The sequence below is a fragment of the Odocoileus virginianus genome, chromosome 4 (genome assembly GCF_023699985.2).
Source record: "Odocoileus virginianus isolate 20LAN1187 ecotype Illinois chromosome 4, Ovbor_1.2, whole genome shotgun sequence".
Lineage (NCBI taxonomy): Eukaryota > Metazoa > Chordata > Mammalia > Artiodactyla > Cervidae > Odocoileus > Odocoileus virginianus.
In genome coordinates this window covers 93,003,430-93,025,700 of record NC_069677.1, presented here as the reverse complement: position 1 = coordinate 93,025,700, position 22,271 = coordinate 93,003,430, and the positions used below count along the sequence as shown (strand labels likewise).

The window sequence follows — 22,271 nt, the reverse complement described above, 5'->3', positions numbered from 1 at the left end:
GTTTCAAGCTGCTATATTTAGAATAGATAACCAACAAGGACCTACTGTATGGTGCAGAGAGCTCTGATCGATATTCTGTAATAACCTAAAGGGAGAAGAATTTGAAAAAGAACACACACATGTATATGTATAGCTGAATCATTTTCCTGTACATCTGGAACTGAAACAACATTGTTAATCAGCTATGTGCTGTGTGTGTGTGGGATTTCCCAGGCAAGAATACTGGAGTGGGTTCCCATTTCCTTCTTCAGAGGATCTTCCTGACCCAGGGATCAAACCCTCGTCTCCTGCATTGGCAGGTGGATTCTTTGCCACTGCCCCACTTGGGAAGCCCTTAATCAATTACACAATAATATAAAATTAAAATTAAAAAAACTTTATTCCTCAACTGTGTGTGCAATAAAACAGAGAATCACTAAAGAAGAAAATCCATATAATTAAGATAATAAACAGAGGAAATCGTTTTGTTAGTTCAACTCTATAGATTGTGAGATCAATTTTAACATATATACACTACTATATATAAAACAAGAAGAACAACAATGACCTATTGTACATATTCAATATCTTATAATACACTATAATGAAAAAGAATCTAAAAATAATATATATATATTAAAATGTGTGTGTGTATTACTGAATCACTTTGCTCTATACCTGAAACTAACACTACACTGTAAATCAACTGCATTTCAATAAAATTTTTTTTAATTAAAAAAATATTTGAAAATAGAATGTATATTCCTTTTCATGAGAATGTGCAGCTGGACTAAATCTGGCAAATATCACAAGGAAAAGTATTTTCTGCATTTCTCCCTTCTGAGTGTGTAATAAAATTCCTTAAAAAACTATATTTATCAGGTCACATCTTCTCTGGCATCTATTGTCTTAAAGATTATCTCTGCACATCTGTCAATAAAGACTCCAATCCATTATTTTGGTCACAGCTTCCTTTTTACTTACTCTGTGTCTGACATGACAAAAATTTTTTTTTAAAATTAAAAAGTTCTGAAATGCTTAAATATGAGAGGTTTACCCCTCAAAGTCCCAGTTCTGAAATTCCCTGGAAAGATGAGACGTGGGTCACCCCTCATCTATCCTGGTCTACGGGTAGGTCGTGGCTGGCCCCTCAGATGGTGCTTGGCTTCTCCATTTGCTCAATGAATGTAGGCCTCCTTCTCCTCCAGGCTTTTCATTTTGTAACCTGTCTGTGGAAGAGTTTTCTAGACTAAACAGATTCATCTCATCCACTCGCCATGTCTCAAATACACCGTGAGAGTTGCTGCTTCTGTGTCTTTCTTCACACTGCGCCCCAGCTCTGCCCCACCACCTAAACGTCCTCTAACGCAGCCTCTCCAAAGCAGTGCTCATTCCCTGAAGCCCAGCTCAAATGCCATCTTCAGGGAGATTCAGTTAGAAGCACTTCAACTTCTTTCTCAACTACCAAGAAAGTTTTTGCCTGTACAGACTTACGCCAAACCAATATTTTTAAAAAAGAAAAACTCTTGAGTATTTTTATGTCCACCTCTTAAATTTCTAAAAACAAAGTCCACTTCTTGAAGGCAGGCTCTGAGATTCCTTGTTTTGCTCACAGCTCATAGTACTATCCTTCTTAGGGCCTCAACAAATATTTGTGTTAGTTGCTCAGTCATGTCTGGCTCTTTTCAAGCCCATGGACTGTAGCCCTCCAGACTCTGTCCATGGAATTCTCCAGGCAAGAATACTGGAGTGGGTTGCCATGCCCTCCTCCAGAGGACCATTCTGACCCGGGGATCGAACCCAGGTCTCCTGCATCACAGGCAGATTCTTTACTCTCTGAGTATTTCTTTTATAGTAAATGCTGAGAACTTTGCAGGCTTTAAATGCAACGATCTCAAAGGGGTCTTTTTCTGCTTTATTTTTTCTATGTCTTTAGTCTTTTAGGAAAATAATATGCAGAACATTAAACTGTCACTTATTCCAAAAGAATTACTATGATTAATATACTAGCTGGAAAGAAATAATTGTATCTTAAACACATTTGATGATGTCTTCTTAAGACAGTGACATAATTTATTTTCCTAGTAACTGAACAATTCTGCATGAAGAGTTTCAGATTTGAGGTCTTAAGTTTAAACAATTTTCCCCTATAAAGAGTGGGACTAAGGTCTTAAGAAATTAACCCTTATTCAATTGGCCTTTTATGTGTTAGATTACAACCATTTTTATATTTCAAAGGTAATATACAAAAATATCACACTGGAATTTAGGTTATGTTATTTTGGGCAGAAATGAAGCCTGTGGTTCTGGCAAGATTATGAACATACCTTCTGTGCAAGCCTTTCTGATAGAAACACCTGGAAATATACATATTCTTTCAAAAGAGAAAGTAAAATATCCATATGCAAAGACGAGGAATAGCAAGTCTGCTGGCTGACGCTGTGCTGGGGATGGTGTTGGGGAGACAGGGATCACGGCTTGTCAGAATTAGTAGTGTCATGACTGCAAAATGGTTCTTTCACAATGCACAGGAAAGGACACTGAAATCTCACAAACACTGCACCGACACCTTGTATACAACTGGGATATTCGAAGTGTGATACACAAGGTGAAGGGTAGAAATAATTCATCCAACAGCTTACAGAGATGATGAGGAAAACCAGAGTTTGAAAAAAAAGCAGCATCTTGAGGTTAAAAAATTTAGACTTGTGCCTTGCATGCATTAGTATCTAAATGTATACTCTCCGTGAATCATTGAAACCTTGAAGATAAGAAATTTTTAAACATTTGATCCTAGGGCAATGGTAAATCCTACTGCCTTTGGCAGAAGCTAGCATACAAACAGCAACCAAAATTCTGAATATTCTCATAGCTCGATCTGCACAGGCCTTCCCTGGTGCCTCAGACAGTAAAAGATCTGCCTGTAACATGGGAGACCCAGGTTCAAACCCCTGGTCAGGAAGATCCCCTGGAGAAGGAAATGGCAAACCACTTTAGTATTCTTGCCTGGAGAATTTCATGGGCAGAGGAAGCTGGTGGGCTACAATCTACGGGGTCACACAGAGTCGGACAACCAAGTGACTACCATGCAACCTGCATGGGGTCACAAAGAATTGGACACGGCTGAGTGGCTTACTGCATAGGATCCTACAAGGAAGAAGCTCTATTAAAGATGAATTCACAATTAAATTTTTTAAAAAATATAAAATCCATGAGGAAGTATTTCACCTTTTGCAAGAGTTAGATGAACAGAAAATTAGCACATGATGAACTTCAATTAATAAGGTAAAACTGAGGCAATACAATAAGATAGTATGCCTTTTATAATATTTAAATTCAATTCAGAAGCTTGACCTAATGGACAAAATTAAGAAACTGGAATTATAAAAAAGGAACCAAAAAATTATGGAAAATCAACAGAGATCTGAAAAAGCACCAAATAAAATTTCTATATATAGTTGGTCAGAAAATAGTTAATAAGGATCTGTACCATATGTATAATTAAATTCAGAAGCTTGCTATAATGGACACATATAAAATTTTGAACTAAAATTATATTAAAAAAATTGTATGTACATAATAATATCCTGACACATAAAGAACATATTCAATTAAGCTTCAACAGACACTGAAGAATCAGTATCACAGAGACCAAACTCTGTGATAACCCATAAATGTAATTAGAAATCTGTAACAAAGTTTTAACTTCAGAAATTTCATATAATTTGAGTAACAACTTTTGTGACTTCAACACTTAGAAGTGTATAACGTTAAATACATTATTTAGGAAAGAAGAGAAGTTTCAAATTAATGAAATTGAGGGTCTCATTTGCCAAAGAGGAAATTAGAATGACCCTCTCTGGCAAAAAAAAATATATATATATATATGTATATATATATTCTGCCTTGTTCTACTTTACTTACTCAGGGAATGAAAATTTAAATAAGAATTAGACATTTTTTTATACCCTCTACTCCCCAACACCCTCCAAGATTTTCACAAGTTTCAAAACATTGGTAACAACTGCTGATGAAGCTCTGTGGAAAAAAACACACAATATGACCAACTGAATAATTAATTAATACAACTGCTTCAAAGAAGAATTTGACAATTTGTGCTAATTCTATAGATGCACATGCCTTTGTCCCAGAGAAATTTTTGCATATGGACACAGAGAAACTTGTATTTCATTGCTCATTGCCCGCTATTTGTCACAGTGAGAGGTACAAATGAACTCAGTAGGGAAATGGATAAGAAAGGGTGAGAATCAAAAGGATGAGAAAACTGGCTTATTGTACAATAGAATTCTATTAAACAGTTAAAAATAAACATGTAAGATGTATAACCATGATGGACTGATCTTGAGAAAAAATGAGTTCAATGAGAATGTAAAAAGACACAAAGAAGAGAGAAATCCCAGTTCCTGTGTATATTATCTGTGTATCTGGGCAAATCACACAATCTATGTGCCTTGGTTTTCTCATCTGTAAATAAAGATGATAACAGTTTTGGTATCATAAAATTATGATAAGATTAAATGGATTAATTCCTACAAAATGCCTCGCACCGAGAAAGCCTTGTGAAAGGCTGCTGTTGCTATTGTCATTATAATTGTTGTTACTACTACTTCTTATACATGTGATGATTTAAATGGAAGATAATGAGGGAAACGAGAAGGAAACGGCAACCCACTCCAGTACTCCTGCCTGGGAAATCCCATGGAAAGAAGTGCCTGGTGGGCTACATGGGGTTGCAAGAGCTGGACACGACTTAGCGACTAAACAACAATGCGGGAAAATAATATCATATATTGCTTTACTAATATATGTGCATTGTAACAACAGCATCTCAGAAAATCTTATCACTGACTTGAATAGTGAGGAGGAAGGACAGAAGGAGCAAGGCAGAACTGGAGGACTGTGGGGCTCTGGTTTTCTTTTTTAGTATTTATTTTATTTATTTGGCTATGCTCAGTCTCAGCGGCAGCACACAGGATCTTTAGTTGCATTAAGTGGGATCTAATTCCCTGACCAAGGATCCAACCTGGGTCTCCTGAAGTGGGAGTGCAGAGTCTTAGCCACCGGACCACCAGGGAAGTCCCAGGCTCCTGGTTTTATCTGTAATGCTGTACTGATTTTAAAAATAGAAATAAAATAAATACATTAAAACAAAATGTTAAAAAAGATGTAAGTTTTAAGAAGGGGACCATTATATTTATTCTAAACTTTTTGTGTGAAAGATATTTCATAGTTTAAAAAGTAAATTTCCAGGAAATTTCAAAAATTTCAAGCTTTAGGGGTTTGTTTCTATTTTTTGCACAGTGGGGTTGAAAATACCTGCCACATGGGATTTTAATAAAGATCAGATGAGATAATGCACACAATTAGGCACTGCACCATGTATGTCATAGGTGGTGCTTAGTAAATGTAAGTGAAATATTAATCTGATATAAATCGTTTCAAAAAAATGTAAAGAAAGAATAAATTTCCAAGTCATTTTTCTACTCATTAAGCTTATTTCTTGTTTACGTGTGAACTAGTGCACAGATGTGACGGGGATTGGAAAAGCGCAGAGAAGTGAAAAGCCAGAAGAGCTCCATTGGTGTTGGTTTAGGACATTATAACTGGGAGTATGAAATTCACAAAATGTCAGAAGACTTTTTAAAACTTTGCTGCCCAAAGTGTGACATGGAGTCCCACTCACTGGGGAGGTGGTTAAAAATGCTGGATCTCGGGCTCCACCTCAAATTTTCTAGAATTAGAATCTGTTTTTTAACACAATCCTCACATGATTTCAGTATACATTAACGTTCGAGACAGTACTTAAAAAAAAATTAAGTCCAGGGATCTGTCACTAGGGCCCATTTTAATGGTTAGAAAACTTCATTTTAGGCTTTTTCTCCCCTTTCTTTATTTCGTATATTCCCAAGAATGAGAATCTACAGATCAAGGTTATCTAAAAATGTGTTTGTAATCCTTTGCACAGAACCTGGAAATGTAGAGCGCTAGTCAACTCTACCTTCTTGAGGGAAATTTGATACAGTGATGGAAATAATCAGCTCACAATATCACAGGCCTGGTCATCTTCCCCCATCATATGAGGCTTGTAAAGGCTAAGCTGTTAATAACTACAGAGTCTTTCAAATCAATCAGCTTTTTATGATGTTTTATCCAATGAAGATCAGGAGATTTAGGATTAAAATTGTCAATGAAAAATTTGAAAATGGTATCTTACTTAATCCTTTTCTTCCCATTCTAGATTTTGGGCTTTTTTTTTTTTTCAGTGATACAGATACATATTTAGACATCTCCAACGGAAGAGTGTACTCTGCCAAAGGATTAAAAGATTAACAAGATTAAAAAAAAAAAGCTTCCCTGTGTTACAATGTACTCTCACCTCTAACGTTGCAGCAGATCATTTAAAGTTCAGTATGTCACAGACTTAGAAACAGAGATAACTTCCAAACAATGCCAGGTAGCATCGTGGCTACGAAAGGGAGCTGCAGACCAGGGTGCAGTCTTGCTGAGGAAGCAAAGCCTGGTAAACACCACTGTTAGGACACAGCAGCGCAGGCTGATGGGGGGAGGATGCCTCGAGAACTCCCACATCCCCGCCTTTCGGCTAATTCCACCTACATGACGTCTGAGAGGGGTACGATCATTTACAGATGCATTTTAATAAATGCTTTTATAAATGTTACTGTGTGTTTTTAAGCGTTAGGTAAAGATGTTATTGTAGAAGACATCTTTTTTTTTTGTTTTTTTGAGTGGGGGCTGTCTAAAATCCTACGAGAAGGCGGTCCTCTCCATTGTGTATAGTAATAGAGAGACAGAGGGCCCCACTTCTAACCATGAAAGCGTAAGGCCGGTGGTGGGGGTCCCTCCGTGCCCGGCAGTGCGTGTCTGAGCAGCTGATGGAAGCTCAGCCAATCAGTTTCTCCTTTCAGGGATTGTGAATCCCAGATGAACAGAAGGTTGGGACTCTAGCTCGCAGCGTCTATAAAGGCAGATGCACATCTGAGCCATCTTTGCAAAATGTCAGCAACTGAGCTTCTTGCACTGGGGTATCTGGGCTGCCTTGGCTCAGATATTCTTTTCCCAAGTCTTATTTTCCATCCTTCCATTTCTGAGTCTGCATGTCCTACTAATGAATTCCTTTTCTATCTCTGCTTGTGATGAAGAATCATCACTAATACAGAAACGTCACCTCTTCACTGGATGCATTTTTTTAGTTAATTTTTTTATTGGAGTATTGCTGATTTATAATGTTGTATTAGTTTCTGCGGCACAGCAAAGTGATTCAGTTATATGGGCTTCCCCGGTGGCACTAGTTGTAAAGAACCCCCTTGTTAATGCAGGAGACATAAGAGACACGGGTTCTATTCCCTGGTCAGGCAGACACCCTAGAGGAGGGAATGGCCACCCACTCCAGTATTCTTGGAATATTCAGTATTCCAGAATCCCAAGGACAGAGGGGCCGGGCTGGCTACAGTCCCTAGGGTCTCAAAGAATCGGACATGACTTGTGACTAAACAGCGACACAAGGAGGGAGGGATCCAGGCTCTTGTCTCTTGACTGTCATTTAGTAATGAAATGACCTTGAATATCGATTCGCTCAAAAACTTTTTTTACACATTTGCCGTACACCAGGAATCGCACCCCACAGTAAGGAAGCAGGGGTGGACACAATTGACAAAGGCCCTTCCACAAAAGAGTCTGTGAACCTGGAGCTGGATTTCTCACCATGAAGTCGGAGAGCTGGACTAAGGTCCTTTCCAGGCTAAAATTTCACTCAACAATAAGCCAAATCTCAAATTCCTCAAAATATGGTATAGGAACACATAAAAATATGAAGACAGAATACCAGGCAAATCAGCTTATAACTTCCTGATAGAATTGATCTTAGGAGTATTAATTCTTCCTTACAAAAAGAGATATACTGTAAAAAAGGGACATTATAAAATGTTTTTCAAAGGTTAACTTCAGTTTGGTCTGATGCAAAATATTGGAACTCTTTCAGGAAGTATGCCTGTCAAGAACCAAAGGGAAAAAAATTATTTCAAGGAAATTAACAGTGATGAGAAACGAAGTTCCATTTTATTCCTTGGGAAGATGAATCTGTTCTGTACATCTGATTTTAGTCAAAATATAAAGAACAATGTGTTCTCTAATCAAGTTTTATGTGTGTGTTGAATTTTCTGATTCATGGTAATTGAACCAGAAAAGGTAAAGCATATTATTAGTGGACAAATTACATAGTAAAAACTAAATTAGCCTAGACTCTCAGCTGCTTCATTATAAAATTAGGTAGGAGAGGTCATAATTATTTAATTTGTGTCCAAATCTCAGCTGGAAAATGTTCCAAATGAACAAACGATCCAAGTAATTTTAGGAGAAGGGAAAGTCCTTGTAGCCAAGATTATAAAATCCAATATTGACAGACATAATTAACATACTACCTTCCTGACCATATCTCAAGAGGTGTTTGGACAGGAAATCTAATTCTCTAAAGATAAATGCTCTGTTATTTTTTTAAATCATAGCTTAGTGAAACGTATCATTTCCTTGACATGCTGTCATCATAAGAAGCCCTTCCTGACACATCCCTCAAAGTTGTTGACATTGGATGGTTGCTTCTGTTGGTTAATATGGGCACTGAACTATAATAGAAAATAGATATATTATGTACACAAAACTGGATTTGTTCTTCCATTAAAGTCATAAATTGTGGAACCTGAAATAGCCTTTCGAGCTATTAGCGTGTTTTCTCATGTTGTAGATGAGGAAACAGGCCCAGGCAGGTGAACAAAATCTCGACAAACCTCGCGGCTGATGGATGTTGGCGCCTTGATGAAAGGAGAGAGTCATCGCCCTCAGCCCAGGGTTTTCCCGTCATTGCGTTTTACCAACACTCTCTTTATGAACTGACTTCCAGCTTACAAGGCCCCATTCACGACAGTGAGCCGTAATACCCAGACCAAGAGTAGGTGTGGTAGGGGGAAATGCAGAAGCAGTTCAAGAGGGTGGCTTCTTTCTTCTTGGAAAATAAATATTTCTGCATATTTGTTGGAAGAAGAACATTAAGCTGATCAGTCAGTCTTCAGCAGGACTGGTATGTTGGAAATGAAACACAAGGCTTTCCTCCTATAGCTGAATTTGAGTGTGCATAAACTGAATTTCCTTGTCTGGAAACTCTCAGACTAGACTAACCTTATGAATTAATATGAGTGTATAGGTGAGGGAAATTAGGTCAGGTCCAAAAGGCAATCAGGTAACTGATCACAAATCAGAATGAATATGGATTCACAACAAAGGCAGAGATTTAGTGTTGTAACTCACTGGACAGCATTAGGACCATGTTAGAGTCTGTGATGAAGAAGTGTCCCAGACAAACTTATATAGAGGAAAACAGTACAGAAGGACAGAATATGTTTTAATCCAAGTACAATCCAGACTTTGATTCCCCTTTTAGTCAAATCTTCTTTCCCCATCTCTGTGTCCCTCTTTTTTTCTCCCTCTCTCTCTTCCAGCTCATATTCTCTTTATGTAGGATTTTTTGCTTCCATTGCTTTATTGCTCTTTTTTACTTCATTTCTGAGAATGGATGTCTACAGCAAAGTATAGAAAAATGTGATAATGAAGATAAAAAAATTATTCTGAGATGAAAATTATCAGATGCATCAGTTTCTTTGTGTAGCTCCAGGACAAAACTGAGGTGTGTAGGAACATTTTTAAGAACCTAGACAGGTGATTCAGTGGAGAAGGAAATGGCAACCCACTCCAGTGTTCTTGCCTAGAGAATCCCGTGGACGGAGGAGCCTGGTGGGCTGCCATCTATGGGGTCGCACAGAGTCGGACATGATTGAAGTGACTTAGCAGCAGCAGCAGACAGGATATTCACTCCCTTGAACTTGCTTTCTTAAGTTCTCCAGCTCATTCTCCAAAGATGCCCTTTGAAGGCTTTGCATTCGCCCTATGGTGAGAGACTGGCACTTATAAGCATCCACCCAGGGATGTTCTAAATGCACTCTGCCACTAAGTGCTCATATAAGAACTTAGAGCATTTTTTTTTCTTCTTGGGAATCTCTTGCAGCTTTATCCCTGTGCAAAGATCTGAGATTCTTTCAAAAGTCCAAGATTGATTTTTGGAGAAGATAAATGAAGGATTTTCTAGCTAGCCAAGGAACAGATTCTCTGATTAAATGTCAGATTAGGAAAAAAAAAAATACCCTGCATAAGGTACTGTGACAATTCTCTAAAAAGAAAGACTGTGAGAAGGACATAGATATTTTAAAATAGAGTTATAGCCTTCAGAATTTTCATCTTCTATAAAGTCCTTGTGGTTGATATAAGTTTAAAAATATGCACATGTGCAGAACATTTCAGATTCATTTATGCAGAATTATGTAACACTTGGAACAACTCCCTTAAATTCCCATGGATTACGGGGACATAACATTTTACAAATTATATTTGTAAATATCCCATCTTCTATATTATTACAAATTCTCAAAGTATACTAAATATGGAAAGATAGCATGATAGTATTTTTTCTCTTTTTTTTTTTTAAAGGAGAAAGTAGTAGAATTTTTCTATTATTAACTTGCCACCTCAGATAGAAATGATCATTTTCTTATGATTTAAAAATATTGTAGTGACTGGCCAGGTCCCCAGCATTTACTGTTACTTAGCCCTGCATCGGATTTTTCAAGATAAGATCACACATGACTTATCTAAACATTTCTATGCACATGCTAGTCATTTTTAAAAGCTCACCATTGAGACCTTAACCCACTGTTCTTTGAAAAAAAAAACTGCAAGGTTGTTCAGAAAACTCGCTCAAAAGCGATCACTTGTATCACGGTCCCTCTCCACACATCTTACCAAAATGAGACAAATCGACAGTCAGAACACATATATCGATATCTAACGCCTCATTGTTCCCTTTCTCCAAATCCTAGACAGGCTTCCCTTTCACGTGAAAATGGAAAATGTGCCGAGAGCACGGCCTTACCTACTTCCCACTTGAGGAGGCTGTTGTCTTCCCTCTCCATTTTCCCGATGACGTACCAGATGCACGCCATCCAGTGGGCCAGCAGGGCGAACATGGACATGAGCAGCGTCAGGACGATGGTGCTGTGCTGCGAGTAGCGGTCCAGCTTCTGCAGGAGACGCAGCAGGCGCAGCAGCCGCACGGTCTTCAGGAGATGCACCAGGGACACCTGCGGGGGCGACAGCGCTCAGTCGGGCCGGGAGGGCCGGGAGTCCCGGCGGGCCTGCGGCCACAGCTGCACGGGGGCGCCCGCGACCAGGTCCTTTCCCGCTGCCCCGGCGGGCCCAAGGCCACGGCCGCGCGGGGGCGCTCGCGACCAGGTCCTGTCCCGCGGCCCCGTCGGGCCCAAGGCCACGGCCGCGCGGGGGCGCCTGCGATCAGGTCCTGTCCCGCTGCCCCGGCGGGCCTGCAGCCACGGCCGCGCGGGGGCGCTCGCGACCAGGTCCTGTCCCGCAGCCCCGCCAGGCCCAAGGCCACGGCCGCGTGGGGGCGCCCGGGACCAGGTCCTGTCCCGCGGCCCCGGCGGGCCTGCGGCCACGGCCGCGCGGGGGCGCCCGCGACCAGGTCCTGTCCCGCGGCCCCGGTGGGCCTGCGGCTGCGGCCGCGCGGGGGCGCCCGCGACCAGGTCCTGTCCCGCGGCCCCGGCGGGCCCAAGGCCACGGCCGCGCGGGGGCGCTCGCGACCAGGTCCTGTCCCGCGGCCCCGGCGGGCCCAAGGCCACGGCCGCGCGGGGGCGCCCGGGACCAGGTCTTGGCGCCGCCGGCAGGCCAGCGCCCAGGGCGCCTCTGGGGCCGTTTCTGTGTCATTTCTTGACATAGTTCCCGGAAGTTGGTAAGAGAAAGACGGGGAGGACCATTTGATTCCTCTGAGTGCTTATCTGCCTTAAGACTTAGCTTTTCCCCTGCGTATGGGACTGAACAGAACTTTCTAGAACTCTGATACAGCGCTGAAACACAGGCTGGGATTAGGACGGAAGAGGAGACGTGCCCACCCTCTTCAGCTTGTTTTTCATTCACTTCCCCTCTTCCATGGAACGGAGCCGCTTCATCAGAAAACGGTACAGACTGGTCAGTATTGGAGTGGTAACGCGATAACTTAGGTTTCTCGTTTTTAAATAACGAGACCTAAAGACCTGAGTAAGGTCCTCTCACAAATACCAGCAGCGCCCCTGCCTCCCGCGCTTTGCTCTCTATACCGCCTTGCTAATAGAAAACATTTGCCTGAAGCACAGATTCTGAGCTCTCTGCTCAACAAACATGCTTAGGGAACCAAAAGCAAATGGAACAACGTTTTGGAAAAACCTCCTAGATTCTGCCTTTGTATGAACTTAAACAAAAAAAGTAGACTTATAGTTAAGGGGTTCTTTTCCTGACTTTAGGGCTCAGCTGAGAAATGCCCACCATGGAGCCCCCCAGAAAGGCCAATGTCTATTGACCCAATGCTGTTACTAATCTACACTCTTCTCACACCTTCTGAGACAAAGAAGAAGTCAGATAATATATTAACTCATATGCAAACAGAGTTTGACAAATTCCTTAATCTATTCTAATTTGAGGGGTGATCCACAGATAAAGGGCAAGGAAGTGGTTTGTATGATTACACCTAAGAATAATTTTCCTTTATAGGCAGAATCATAAACAAGGTCAGCATCTTTGGAGAGTTTGCTTTTATAATTATTTGGAGTCGATTGACTTACAATTTCTCCCTCTTCCTGTCATCTTCCCTTATCTACAAGAAGAAGTGTACCTAGAAAAATGCCTGATATAGTGAGTGCTCAATAAATTTCTATTAAATGAGTGAATGGATAAATGGTTAGGTGAAGATACAAAACGCCCAGGCTTACTATAACAATAGGTATTCATTAAAAGTGTTTTCAGTTGTCATCTTGTGAGTTATTCTGTATTGAAATATAAAAACATTGGAAGGATGGGAATTCCCTGGAGATCCAGGGGTTAAGATTCCATTCTTCCACTGTAGGGGGCCCAGGTTCCATCACTGGGCAAGGAACTTAAGATCCCATAAGCACTGAGGCACAGCTAAAAAAAGAATAAAATCATAAGGTCATTTTATTGAGGAACTTGCCAGGTAGCTGTGGTCTTTTATTCCATTTTGTCAGTTTCTAGGTTGAGTTTTACTTTCTTCTCCTTCACCACCAAGTTCTCATCTATCTCTTCTGCAGCCCATTATAAGCCAGATGCAGTCTCTGCCTTGCGGCTTAGAGGACTAACGAGGCATGACGTTATTTTATAGGTAGGCGAGTTTGATAGATAGATGACAACCTTGTACATACAGTGAAACCTGGAGCAGAAGTCTCAGACGGGGACACCATCTACTGTGGACTGACCTGTGTCCCTGCAAATGTCACATCTCTAAACCCTAAGCATCAGCGTGACAGTACTTAGAGACGGGGTCTTTGGGAGGTTTACATGAGGCTCATTTGGTTTACACGAGGTCGCGAAGGTGGGGTCCTCGAGGCGGGATTTACGTCTCTGTAGGAAAGGCCCAGGGCCCCCTCCCTCTTGCTCTCCACCCCCTCTGTCTCCTTCCCTGCCTTCCCTGTCTGGGGGCCACGTGAGGGCAGCTATCTGCAAGCCTGAAAGAGCGCTCACCAAGAGCCAAACTGGCGCACACCTTGATCTGAGACTTCCCAGGCCTGAGGGCTGCGAGAAACAAATTCCTGTTGTTGAAGCCAGCAGTCTTGATACTTTGCTACAGCTGCCTGAGCAGACTAACACAGCATCTTGAACACAGAGTATGGATGCAGGCAAGCTGCCTGTTTTCTCTGAAAAGGGATGTTTGGGGGATGGATGTGGAGCTGCCCTTCCACAAGAACAACAGCTGTTTGCAAAAAGACATGAAAAGAGAGATGAGCCTGGGAGCCCAGGAAGAGGCAGCCCGGGGGATTTTACTGGCAGTTTTATAAAATTACATGTATTCCTGCTGGAGTCAACAACTCCCTGCTGTAAAACATACATTTGGGCTCTTGATGAATGGTGCAAGAAAGAGGCATATTTGATTTAGAGGGAAATATATAATCTGAAAAAGAGAAAGGATTCTTCTTATTCTTGGGACACTGCTATAAATTTGTCACTGATGAGAATTATAAGCACCTTGTAGATAGCTACAGGACAACGAGGGAATGCCTTCATTAAAAACTCCTACGAATTAGCAGTTTCCCCCACTTACCAGGTGGACATAACCATCGCTTGGTTATCAACTAGGGAATAAAAAAAAGAGCAAAAAGCTAGTTAACATGTGCTGAGGTCTTTCTAGGTATGAGACACTTGGCAAAGTATTTTAAGGAAAGATTGCCTTTTTTAGGCTGCTCAGAAATCCTGCAGGAATTTTTATGGTTTGGGGCCTATTTTGACATTAACTCCCCCAGGAAGTCACTTAGATGGTAAGCGACAAAACTTGAATTCATACATTTGCCTTCTTCACTCTATCATACTTTCTATGACTCATTCATAATTTCATGTCATACCTTTCATAGTGCCTTATACATAGTGAGTTTCAATAAATAAATAGGTAAGCTGTGCGCAAAACATTTGCCATCAGCAATTGTGGACACAGCCAAAACTAAAATATGTAATACATTTTTGATGGTTGTCATACATTTTTGAATATCACCTATGGAGATGCACTAACTGGATCCATTTTAGGTCTAGAAAATCAGCACTTTTCTTTCTTCATTTGTTTGTTCCTGCTTTTCAAGTCTGTGTAGTATAACAACAGTATAACTCATAGACTTTTCCTCACAACTTATGCTTTCCTGGGAAATAAATGTAATATTTTAAGCAAGCTTTTCTATTCAAATAGAATATTTGATACTGACTAATTTATTGGGAGGAATAACAAACTTATAAGCCAATTTGTTAAATGATTATATGCTCACCCCTATGATGCGGGGAGCCAGCCTGACTGCTCAGGCTCCTTCTTGGCTCTGAGAGAGATCAAGAGGTCCCTCTCTGTCCCGCCACCCCTGATTTATTAAAGCACAGGTTGGCCTTTCTCACCTCCATCAAGGAAATTGCTGTAGCGATCTTTCACCTGTTCACCTGTTGCTGATAAACTCGTCATGATTGAAGCCTGTTTTCTATCCAGCTAATGTTCTATTGATTTCAGTTGGGTGCTAAGGTGATGCTTTACTGATCTTAAGTGGAGAAATTGAAAACATCTGTGCCTGTAGCTCTGCACATATGCAAACCTTTAATCTATTAGTAACTCCTGTTAGCATATATATAGGTGTGGTATTCTTCAATAAAGTTGGCAGAGTCGGACGCAAGCTGACTCTGTCCCTCTCAACCCCATCTTTCTAAGTCTGTCTAAGTCTTTCTAAGTCTGTCTAAGTCTTATTTTTCTCAGGTACTCTGGTAATTGCGTTCTCGACCAGTTCGTTTGCCGGCAGGCTCCGGCAAGAGTGGCGCCCGAACAGGGACGTGGGCGGATTCCAGCGTACAGCCACCCGAAGACCGAAGGTTCTCCCGCGGGAGGTATTTGCGAGTTCAGGCATTGTGGATGATTGCGGGTGGAGAGGGTATAGTTGAGAGTAAAACTCATGGGGCAAAATAGTAGTAGATAGTTCTTTGTTTCTATGTTAAAAATTATGTTAAAAGCTAGAGGAGTTTTTGGTGTCTAAACGGAAACTGGAAAGATTTCTTGCTTTCATAGAGGACTTGTCCTTGGTTCCTGGAGGAAGGAACTGTTAACTTGGAAACTTGGGCAAAGGTGAGAGAACAAATTCAAACTGCTTATACTCTCCATGGGCCAGATAGGGTTCCTCTTGATGCTTATTCCCTATGGACTTTGTTTGAACCCAGAACACGAAAGCAAGAAACTTGAAACAGCTTTGAAACTTATAACACCCAAATGTTCGAATATTCCCCAGAGGGTAGCAGAGCACATATATGACTCCCCAGTAATTCCAGGTCCTAGAAAAAATGCTGAGACTATTGTTCTCGAGCAAGATTCTGATTCAGAACTCTCCCCTGAAGACCGAGATGATTTAGAAGAGCAGGCTTTTGAGTATGAGGGTTTAACAGATTATATAAGAATTTGTGCTGACATTGGCCCTTCCTATCTTCAGGGATTGTCTATGGCTGCTGCTATCCAGGGAAAAACTGTCAAGGAAGTTCTATATCAACAGACTATAAGAACAAGGGTAGTGTGAAAAAGGGAGGGCCTCCCAGCAGTTGCTTTTCATATGGACAACTGGGACATCGTATGGCCCAATGTCCTAAGAAAAATAATTTAGATAGTACAAAGAATCCTGAGGTATGCCCCAGATGCAAAAAAAAAAAAAAAAAAAAAAAGGAAAACATGGGGCCAGGGACTGTAGATCAAAAATGGATATAGAAGGCAAACCTCTTCCTCCACAGTCGGGAAACTGGGTGAGGGGCCAGCCTCGGACCCCAGAAATGATGAATCAAGGGCTACTTCCCCAGCAGGGGTTAGGAAGAAATAATCAAGGTATTACCCAACCAGTTATGCCTATTTCTAAACCTTCTAGATCTGGATTAGGTTGTTTTTAACGGGGGCTATTGATTCTCCTGTAATCGATGCAGACCCAATCAGTTGGAAAACTGATGAACCTGTCTGGGTAGATCAGTGGCCCCTGACTAAAGAGAAAATTTCTGCAGCTGAGCAATTGATACAGGAGCAGTTGCAATTAGGACATATTGAGCCATCCAGCTCCCCTTGGAATTCCCCCATATTTCTTATTAAAAAGAAGTTTGGCAGGTGGAGGTTGTTACAAGACCTTTGCAAAGTTAATGAAACTATGGTGGTTATGGGACCACTCCAGGCCAGCTTGCCCTCACCTGCTGGGATACCACGTGCAACCTATAAAATAATTATAGATTTAAAAGATTGTTTTTCTGCTTTTGTGGTTAATAATACTTCTTTTTCCTGGCAGACTGGATATACCTTCGCTCAAGAAGTCGAACTTTCAGTGGTTCACAAAGTCTGTTTTCAATATCTCTTACAGCCTTTTAATTTGTTTAATCTTGTTCTGTTTGTCCTGAATTTCTTCCAGTCCCTCATCTAGGTGTCAACCCTCATGGACTCTTACCTAATCACCTTTGGCAGATGGATGTATGGAAAGACCCATTAGACAATTCATGGCATGGTCCGGATCCAGTATTAATTTGGGGGAGGGGTTATGTATGTGTTTTTCCACAGGATGCCAAAACACCGCGCTGGCTCCCGGAAAGGCTGGTACGCCAGACGGAGAAGATCACTGAACCAGGAAATGAGTCGACTGTCTCTACAGCAGAGAAATGCATTCCCGACAGATCTGCAGATGCATGAGTTCATCTTACAAGCAAGAAGGATGGCCGCTGACACTGCTCAACCCCGATCTGCTCTGGCCTATATTGTTCTTACATTAGCATGTGCAGTAATTAATCAAGCTTTCCCCCAGTGCTCCTGATCGATTTGAAGGTGATTATTATCAAGTTTGGGAAGAATATTTCTGGATGACCCCTGAAAAAGGACAGCTACTGACCCCTGCCAACATTTGCTGGGAGCAAAAGACTCATATACCAACATTTGAAGGCTGAACACTCCCAGGAAACCTGATGAAACATATGGGACTGTTACTTTCCTACAAATGTAAAATTGTGATAGATGTGACATTTGATACTAATAAGTCCTTTGTGTGGCCTGGGTCAGACTGGAAAAATAATCCTGGTATAAGATGAGTAACTCCTAACAATACCTGATGGGTTTGTGGAATTGTTGATGTTTTCCCATTTGCAAACACAGCCATTTCCTTTGAGGGAGATATAAAGGCCATTAGTCAAAAGAAAAGGGGGAGATGCGGGGAGCCAGCCTGACTGCTCAGGCTCCTTCTTGGCTCTGAGAGAGATCAAGAGGTCCCTCTCTGTCCCGCCACCCCTGATTTATTAAAGCACAGGTTGGCTTTTCTCACCTCCATCAAGGAAATTGCTGTAGCGATCTTTCACCTGTTCACCTGTTGCTGATAAACTCGTCATGATTGAAGCCTGTTTTCTATCCAGTTAATGTTCTATTGATTTCAGTTGGGTGCTAAGGTGATGCTTTACTGATCTTAAGTGGAGAAATTGAAAACATCTGTGCCTGTAGCTCTGCACATATGCAAACCTTTAATCTATTAGTAACTCCTGTTAGCATATATATAGGTGTGGTATTCTTCAATAAAGTTGGCAGAGTCGGACGCAAGCTGACTCTGTCCCTCTCAACCCCATCTTTCTAAGTCTGTCTAAGTCTTTCTAAGTCTGTCTAAGTCTTATTTTTCTCAGGTACTCTGGTAATTGCGTTCTCGACCAGTTCGTTTGCCGGCAGGCTCCGGCACTATGAAAAGCAGAAAGAAATATCACTGATAACAGACTCCTTCCTTCCTTCTTTTTCTTACTTTCTGACATACATATGATCTATAACTTTGCCTTTATAAAGAATTCATGCTCTCTATTTCACAAATGAAAATGAAGAAAGATAGGAAAAGCACAGCGAAAATGTACAAGCATTTAAAGTTCATCAAATTATGAGAATTAGACTGCTTAAAAAATTCTTTACCCATGTTAATTTAAGGCAATTAAACTTTTAATCATATCTAAGCATCTTATGTATTTTATATTATATATATTCAATACTTTATATTATATATTTTTAAGATTATGCTATTTGTTCAGTGCCCAAAGAAAAATGGAATATAAAAATTATTATTAGTATTTAGAAGCAGAGCAGCAAGTTGATTTCCAGCAGAGTCTATGAGACACCATTTATTTAACAATTCTCCAGGATAATTTGGAAAAATTTTCTTATCATTTTATGCATTATATATTTTTTCGGGATATTTTTTGGCAGTCTTGCAGAAGCCTTGTTTCAAGTCATTATACTTTCATTACAGTGTACTTATCTAGTCAAATTCGGTCTTGAAAAGCACTTTAAAAAGTTCAGATAGCAATTCAGTTTAACACTGATTGATATTATATACTAGATTTTCCTCAGAGCTTTCCTTTCAGTTGAGTTATAAACCTCTTAGTGATGTTGACACTCTCAACTTCCCAACTTAAAAAAAATATGTGGAAAGAAAAAGAAAAGAAAAGTACTATTATGCAGGCAATTAACAAACGCACAGATTTGTACTAAATAGTCAGGAGTACAGTTCAGTCTTCATTCTGAAGTAAGTAATGACCGTACTTGAAATATTGATCACTTTGTTTAATATTGAAAGCTATATTTTTAAATTCTTGATAGAGACTATAATTTCTTTTGGGAAGGTTTGTCCACGTTTAATTTGAACAAATGCTTGGTAAATTTTTGCCTGCTAAAATTGGTTACTCTAGCAGCAAATTGCATGACTGGTCCAAAAATGCTATTATACCTTTTTGAAAGTCTGTTTATAAGGGAGCATTTAATGCTTTTAAGAGTGTCAATTATTAGATAGTAAAAATAGCTATGATTACAAGTGAGCATACTTTTTTCCTGTAAGAAATCATAAAAATAAATGCTCTAGATGAATAAAGAGAAGTTAACAGGTATCAATAAAAATTCAAGAGAATGCTTGATTTCTGCTGGTCATTTTATTATTTAGAGTTTTGCTCAATCCAGCATTTTCACAAGGACTCACCACTGTGACGTTGAAAGCATACAGGAGGTCAAACGGCAGGGCAGCGATTAAATCGATGATGAACCAGGTGGTGACGTAGTGGATGCAGATTGATCTTGCTTCAAAGATGACTTGGCCAGACTTGCTGACATAGGTTGTTCGAAAATTTAAAATAATATCTGATTGAGAAAAAAAGAATAGAGAAAGTGAAGTTAGGAGAAAGAGAGGGAGGCGAAGGAAAGACAGGAAAGAAGAGAAGACGGAAGGAAGACAGCCAGTGGGCGGGAAGAAGGAAGGGAGGAAGACAGTTGTGTTAAGTCAGACAAACAGCCACCTCTTAGCTTATTTCAGATCGACAACATCCAAAACACTCTTTTTGACAGATCCAGTTCAACTCACAAAACAAGCATTGGCGAAGGGTGAAGAAAGTACTTTTTGAGCACTTCATGCATTCCAGACTTGGGCCACATGTTAAAATTCAAAATAAATAAATAATAAAAAAACAATAGGCAACGAATATTAGATAAATTCTCACTATGAATAGACATTGTCCTAAGAACTTGGTATAGGTTCCCTTCCTCGCTAGAACACCTTCCAGTAGACGACCGTATTAAAGAGGCAGAAACCACGTCTCAGTGGGAAAAGTAACTCATCCGTGATCATCTTGGCAACAGCGGCAGAGACAATTTTGAACACAGGTATACTTGTAGTCCGTATTCTTTAAAATTTTTTTTTCCAATAGTACACTATTGTGCATACAAAAGCTTTAGTAACCTCTGTATGGATATGAAATTCATCCCTTCCCTGAAGGTGTTTGTATTCACAAAATATCAGAAATTTCTTGTTTGCATTTCTAGGTTAAATTCCCTATTCCATTTAAAGGGAAGAGGCAATCATTTTTCAATCTTTCCTTATATCATCCTTCTAATATACTGAAATTTTATGTTTATTCTATATTTGTATTTATTTTATACTTGTATTTCACTATTTATCAAACTTTTTATAATATATGATACCCTTGTGAGTGTTCGTCAAAGGACAAACCCATAGCCGTGTGGATCGTCTAGAACTCAATCAGGCTGCCTATGAATAAACTTCTCTGAGTCTGTCACATATTTCCTGGATTAAATATCACTAAAGCATTGGGAAAGTTCAGTTTTTCCTTAATTTGCTTTATTTCTCAATTTAGTTTTTACTTTACACTGGAGTGTAGTTAATTAAAAACGTTGTGTTAACTTCAGGTGTTCAGCAAGCTGAATCAGTTACACATAATACACATCCTTTTTTTTTCAGATTATTTCCCCATACAGGTTACTACAAAAAGTGAGTAGAGTTTCCTGTGCTATACAGTAAGTCCTTGCTGATTATCCATTTTTCAAAATTTAAATTTACTTATTTTTAAATGGAGGGTAGTTGCTTTACAATACTGTGTTAGTTTGCGCCATGCATCATCATGAATCAGCCGTGGGCAGACATACGTCCCCTCCCTTCTGAAGCTCCCTTCCACCTCACAGAACCCCCATCCCACCCTCCTGGGTTGGCACAGAGCACTGGGTTGAGCCCCCGAGTCAGCCAATTTCCACTGGCTAGCTATTTTACACATGGTGATGTATGTGTTTCCATGTTCCTCTTTCAGTTCATCCTTTCCTCCCCTTCCTGCAATGCGTCCACGAGTATGTCAGTGTTAATGAGGTGGATGAACCTAGAGCCTGTTATACAGCGTGAAGTAAGTCAGAGAAAAACAAATGTTGATATTCACACACATGTACGGGATCTAGAACCTATTTGCAGAGCAGCAGGGGAGATGCAGACATGGAGAACACTCGCTGGTTGCCTATTTCATCTATGTCATGCGTCTAAGTTGCTTCAGTCAAGTCCAACTCCTTGTGACCCTATGGACAGTGGCCCACCAGGCTCCTCTGTCCTTGGGATTCTCCAGGCAAGACTACTGGAGTGGGTTGCCATGCTCTCCTCCAGGGGATCTTCCTGACCCAGGGATCAAACCCAGATCCCTTACATCACCTGCATGGCAGGTGGGTTATTTACCACTAGCAGCACCCGAGAAGCCCACCTTATATATGTATGACGTATGTATACGTCAGTCCCAAACTCCTGCTTTATCCCCCACCACTTTCCCCTCTGGTAACCCTAAGTTTTTGTTCTTCTTCAAGTCTGTGAGCCTGTTTGTTTTGTAAGTAAGTTCATTTGTATCAGATCTTAGATCCACATTTAGGTGATAACACATGATACTTGCACTCTCTGTCTGACTTAGCTCGCTCAGTATGACGCTCTCTAGGCCCAGCCATGTGGCATTATTCCGTTCCTTCCTATGACTGAGTAGTATCCCACTGTATCTACGGACCTCATCTTCTTTATCCATTCATCTGTCGATGGACACTGAGGTTGCTGGTTAAGTACAACTGACCTATGGGGAGTTTCAGGGTTGGTGTGTCCCTGTAAATGCGATGAAGGCTGAGCTCTTTATGAACTGGTGACTCCAACTGAAGTGCATTTCTCTGAGGGACTTTGTTCATGGGGAGTGTCATGATTTAGGAACAAAGATCAAAGGGTAGAATGTGGGAAGTAAACGCCCTAAAAAGAATACAAATTTAAGGAGTTAGGAATGACATAATTTCCAAATTTTTGAAA

At 40.5% G+C, this 22,271-nt stretch overlaps 1 protein-coding gene and 1 long non-coding RNA gene across 3 annotated transcripts in view; one reads left to right on the top strand and one right to left on the bottom strand.

Moving 5' to 3' along the window:
- The window catches only part of KCNH8 (potassium voltage-gated channel subfamily H member 8), a 444,848-nt gene that overhangs the window by 131,829 nt on the left and 290,748 nt on the right, over nt 1–22,271 (bottom strand). For both annotated transcript variants that reach the window (XM_070467057.1, XM_070467059.1), the window contains exons 6-7: nt 19,644–19,801; nt 10,994–11,201 (exon numbers count right to left, since the gene is read on the bottom strand). In XM_070467057.1, the coding sequence (XP_070323158.1) occupies nt 10,994–11,201; nt 19,644–19,801 (366 nt within the window). The remainder of the gene's footprint in view (nt 1–10,993; nt 11,202–19,643; nt 19,802–22,271) is intronic.
- On the top strand, nt 15,207–18,266 carry LOC139034852 (uncharacterized). Its single transcript, XR_011487449.1, has 2 exons — nt 15,207–15,525; nt 17,067–18,266. It is a non-coding gene; the product is annotated as an uncharacterized lncRNA (long non-coding RNA).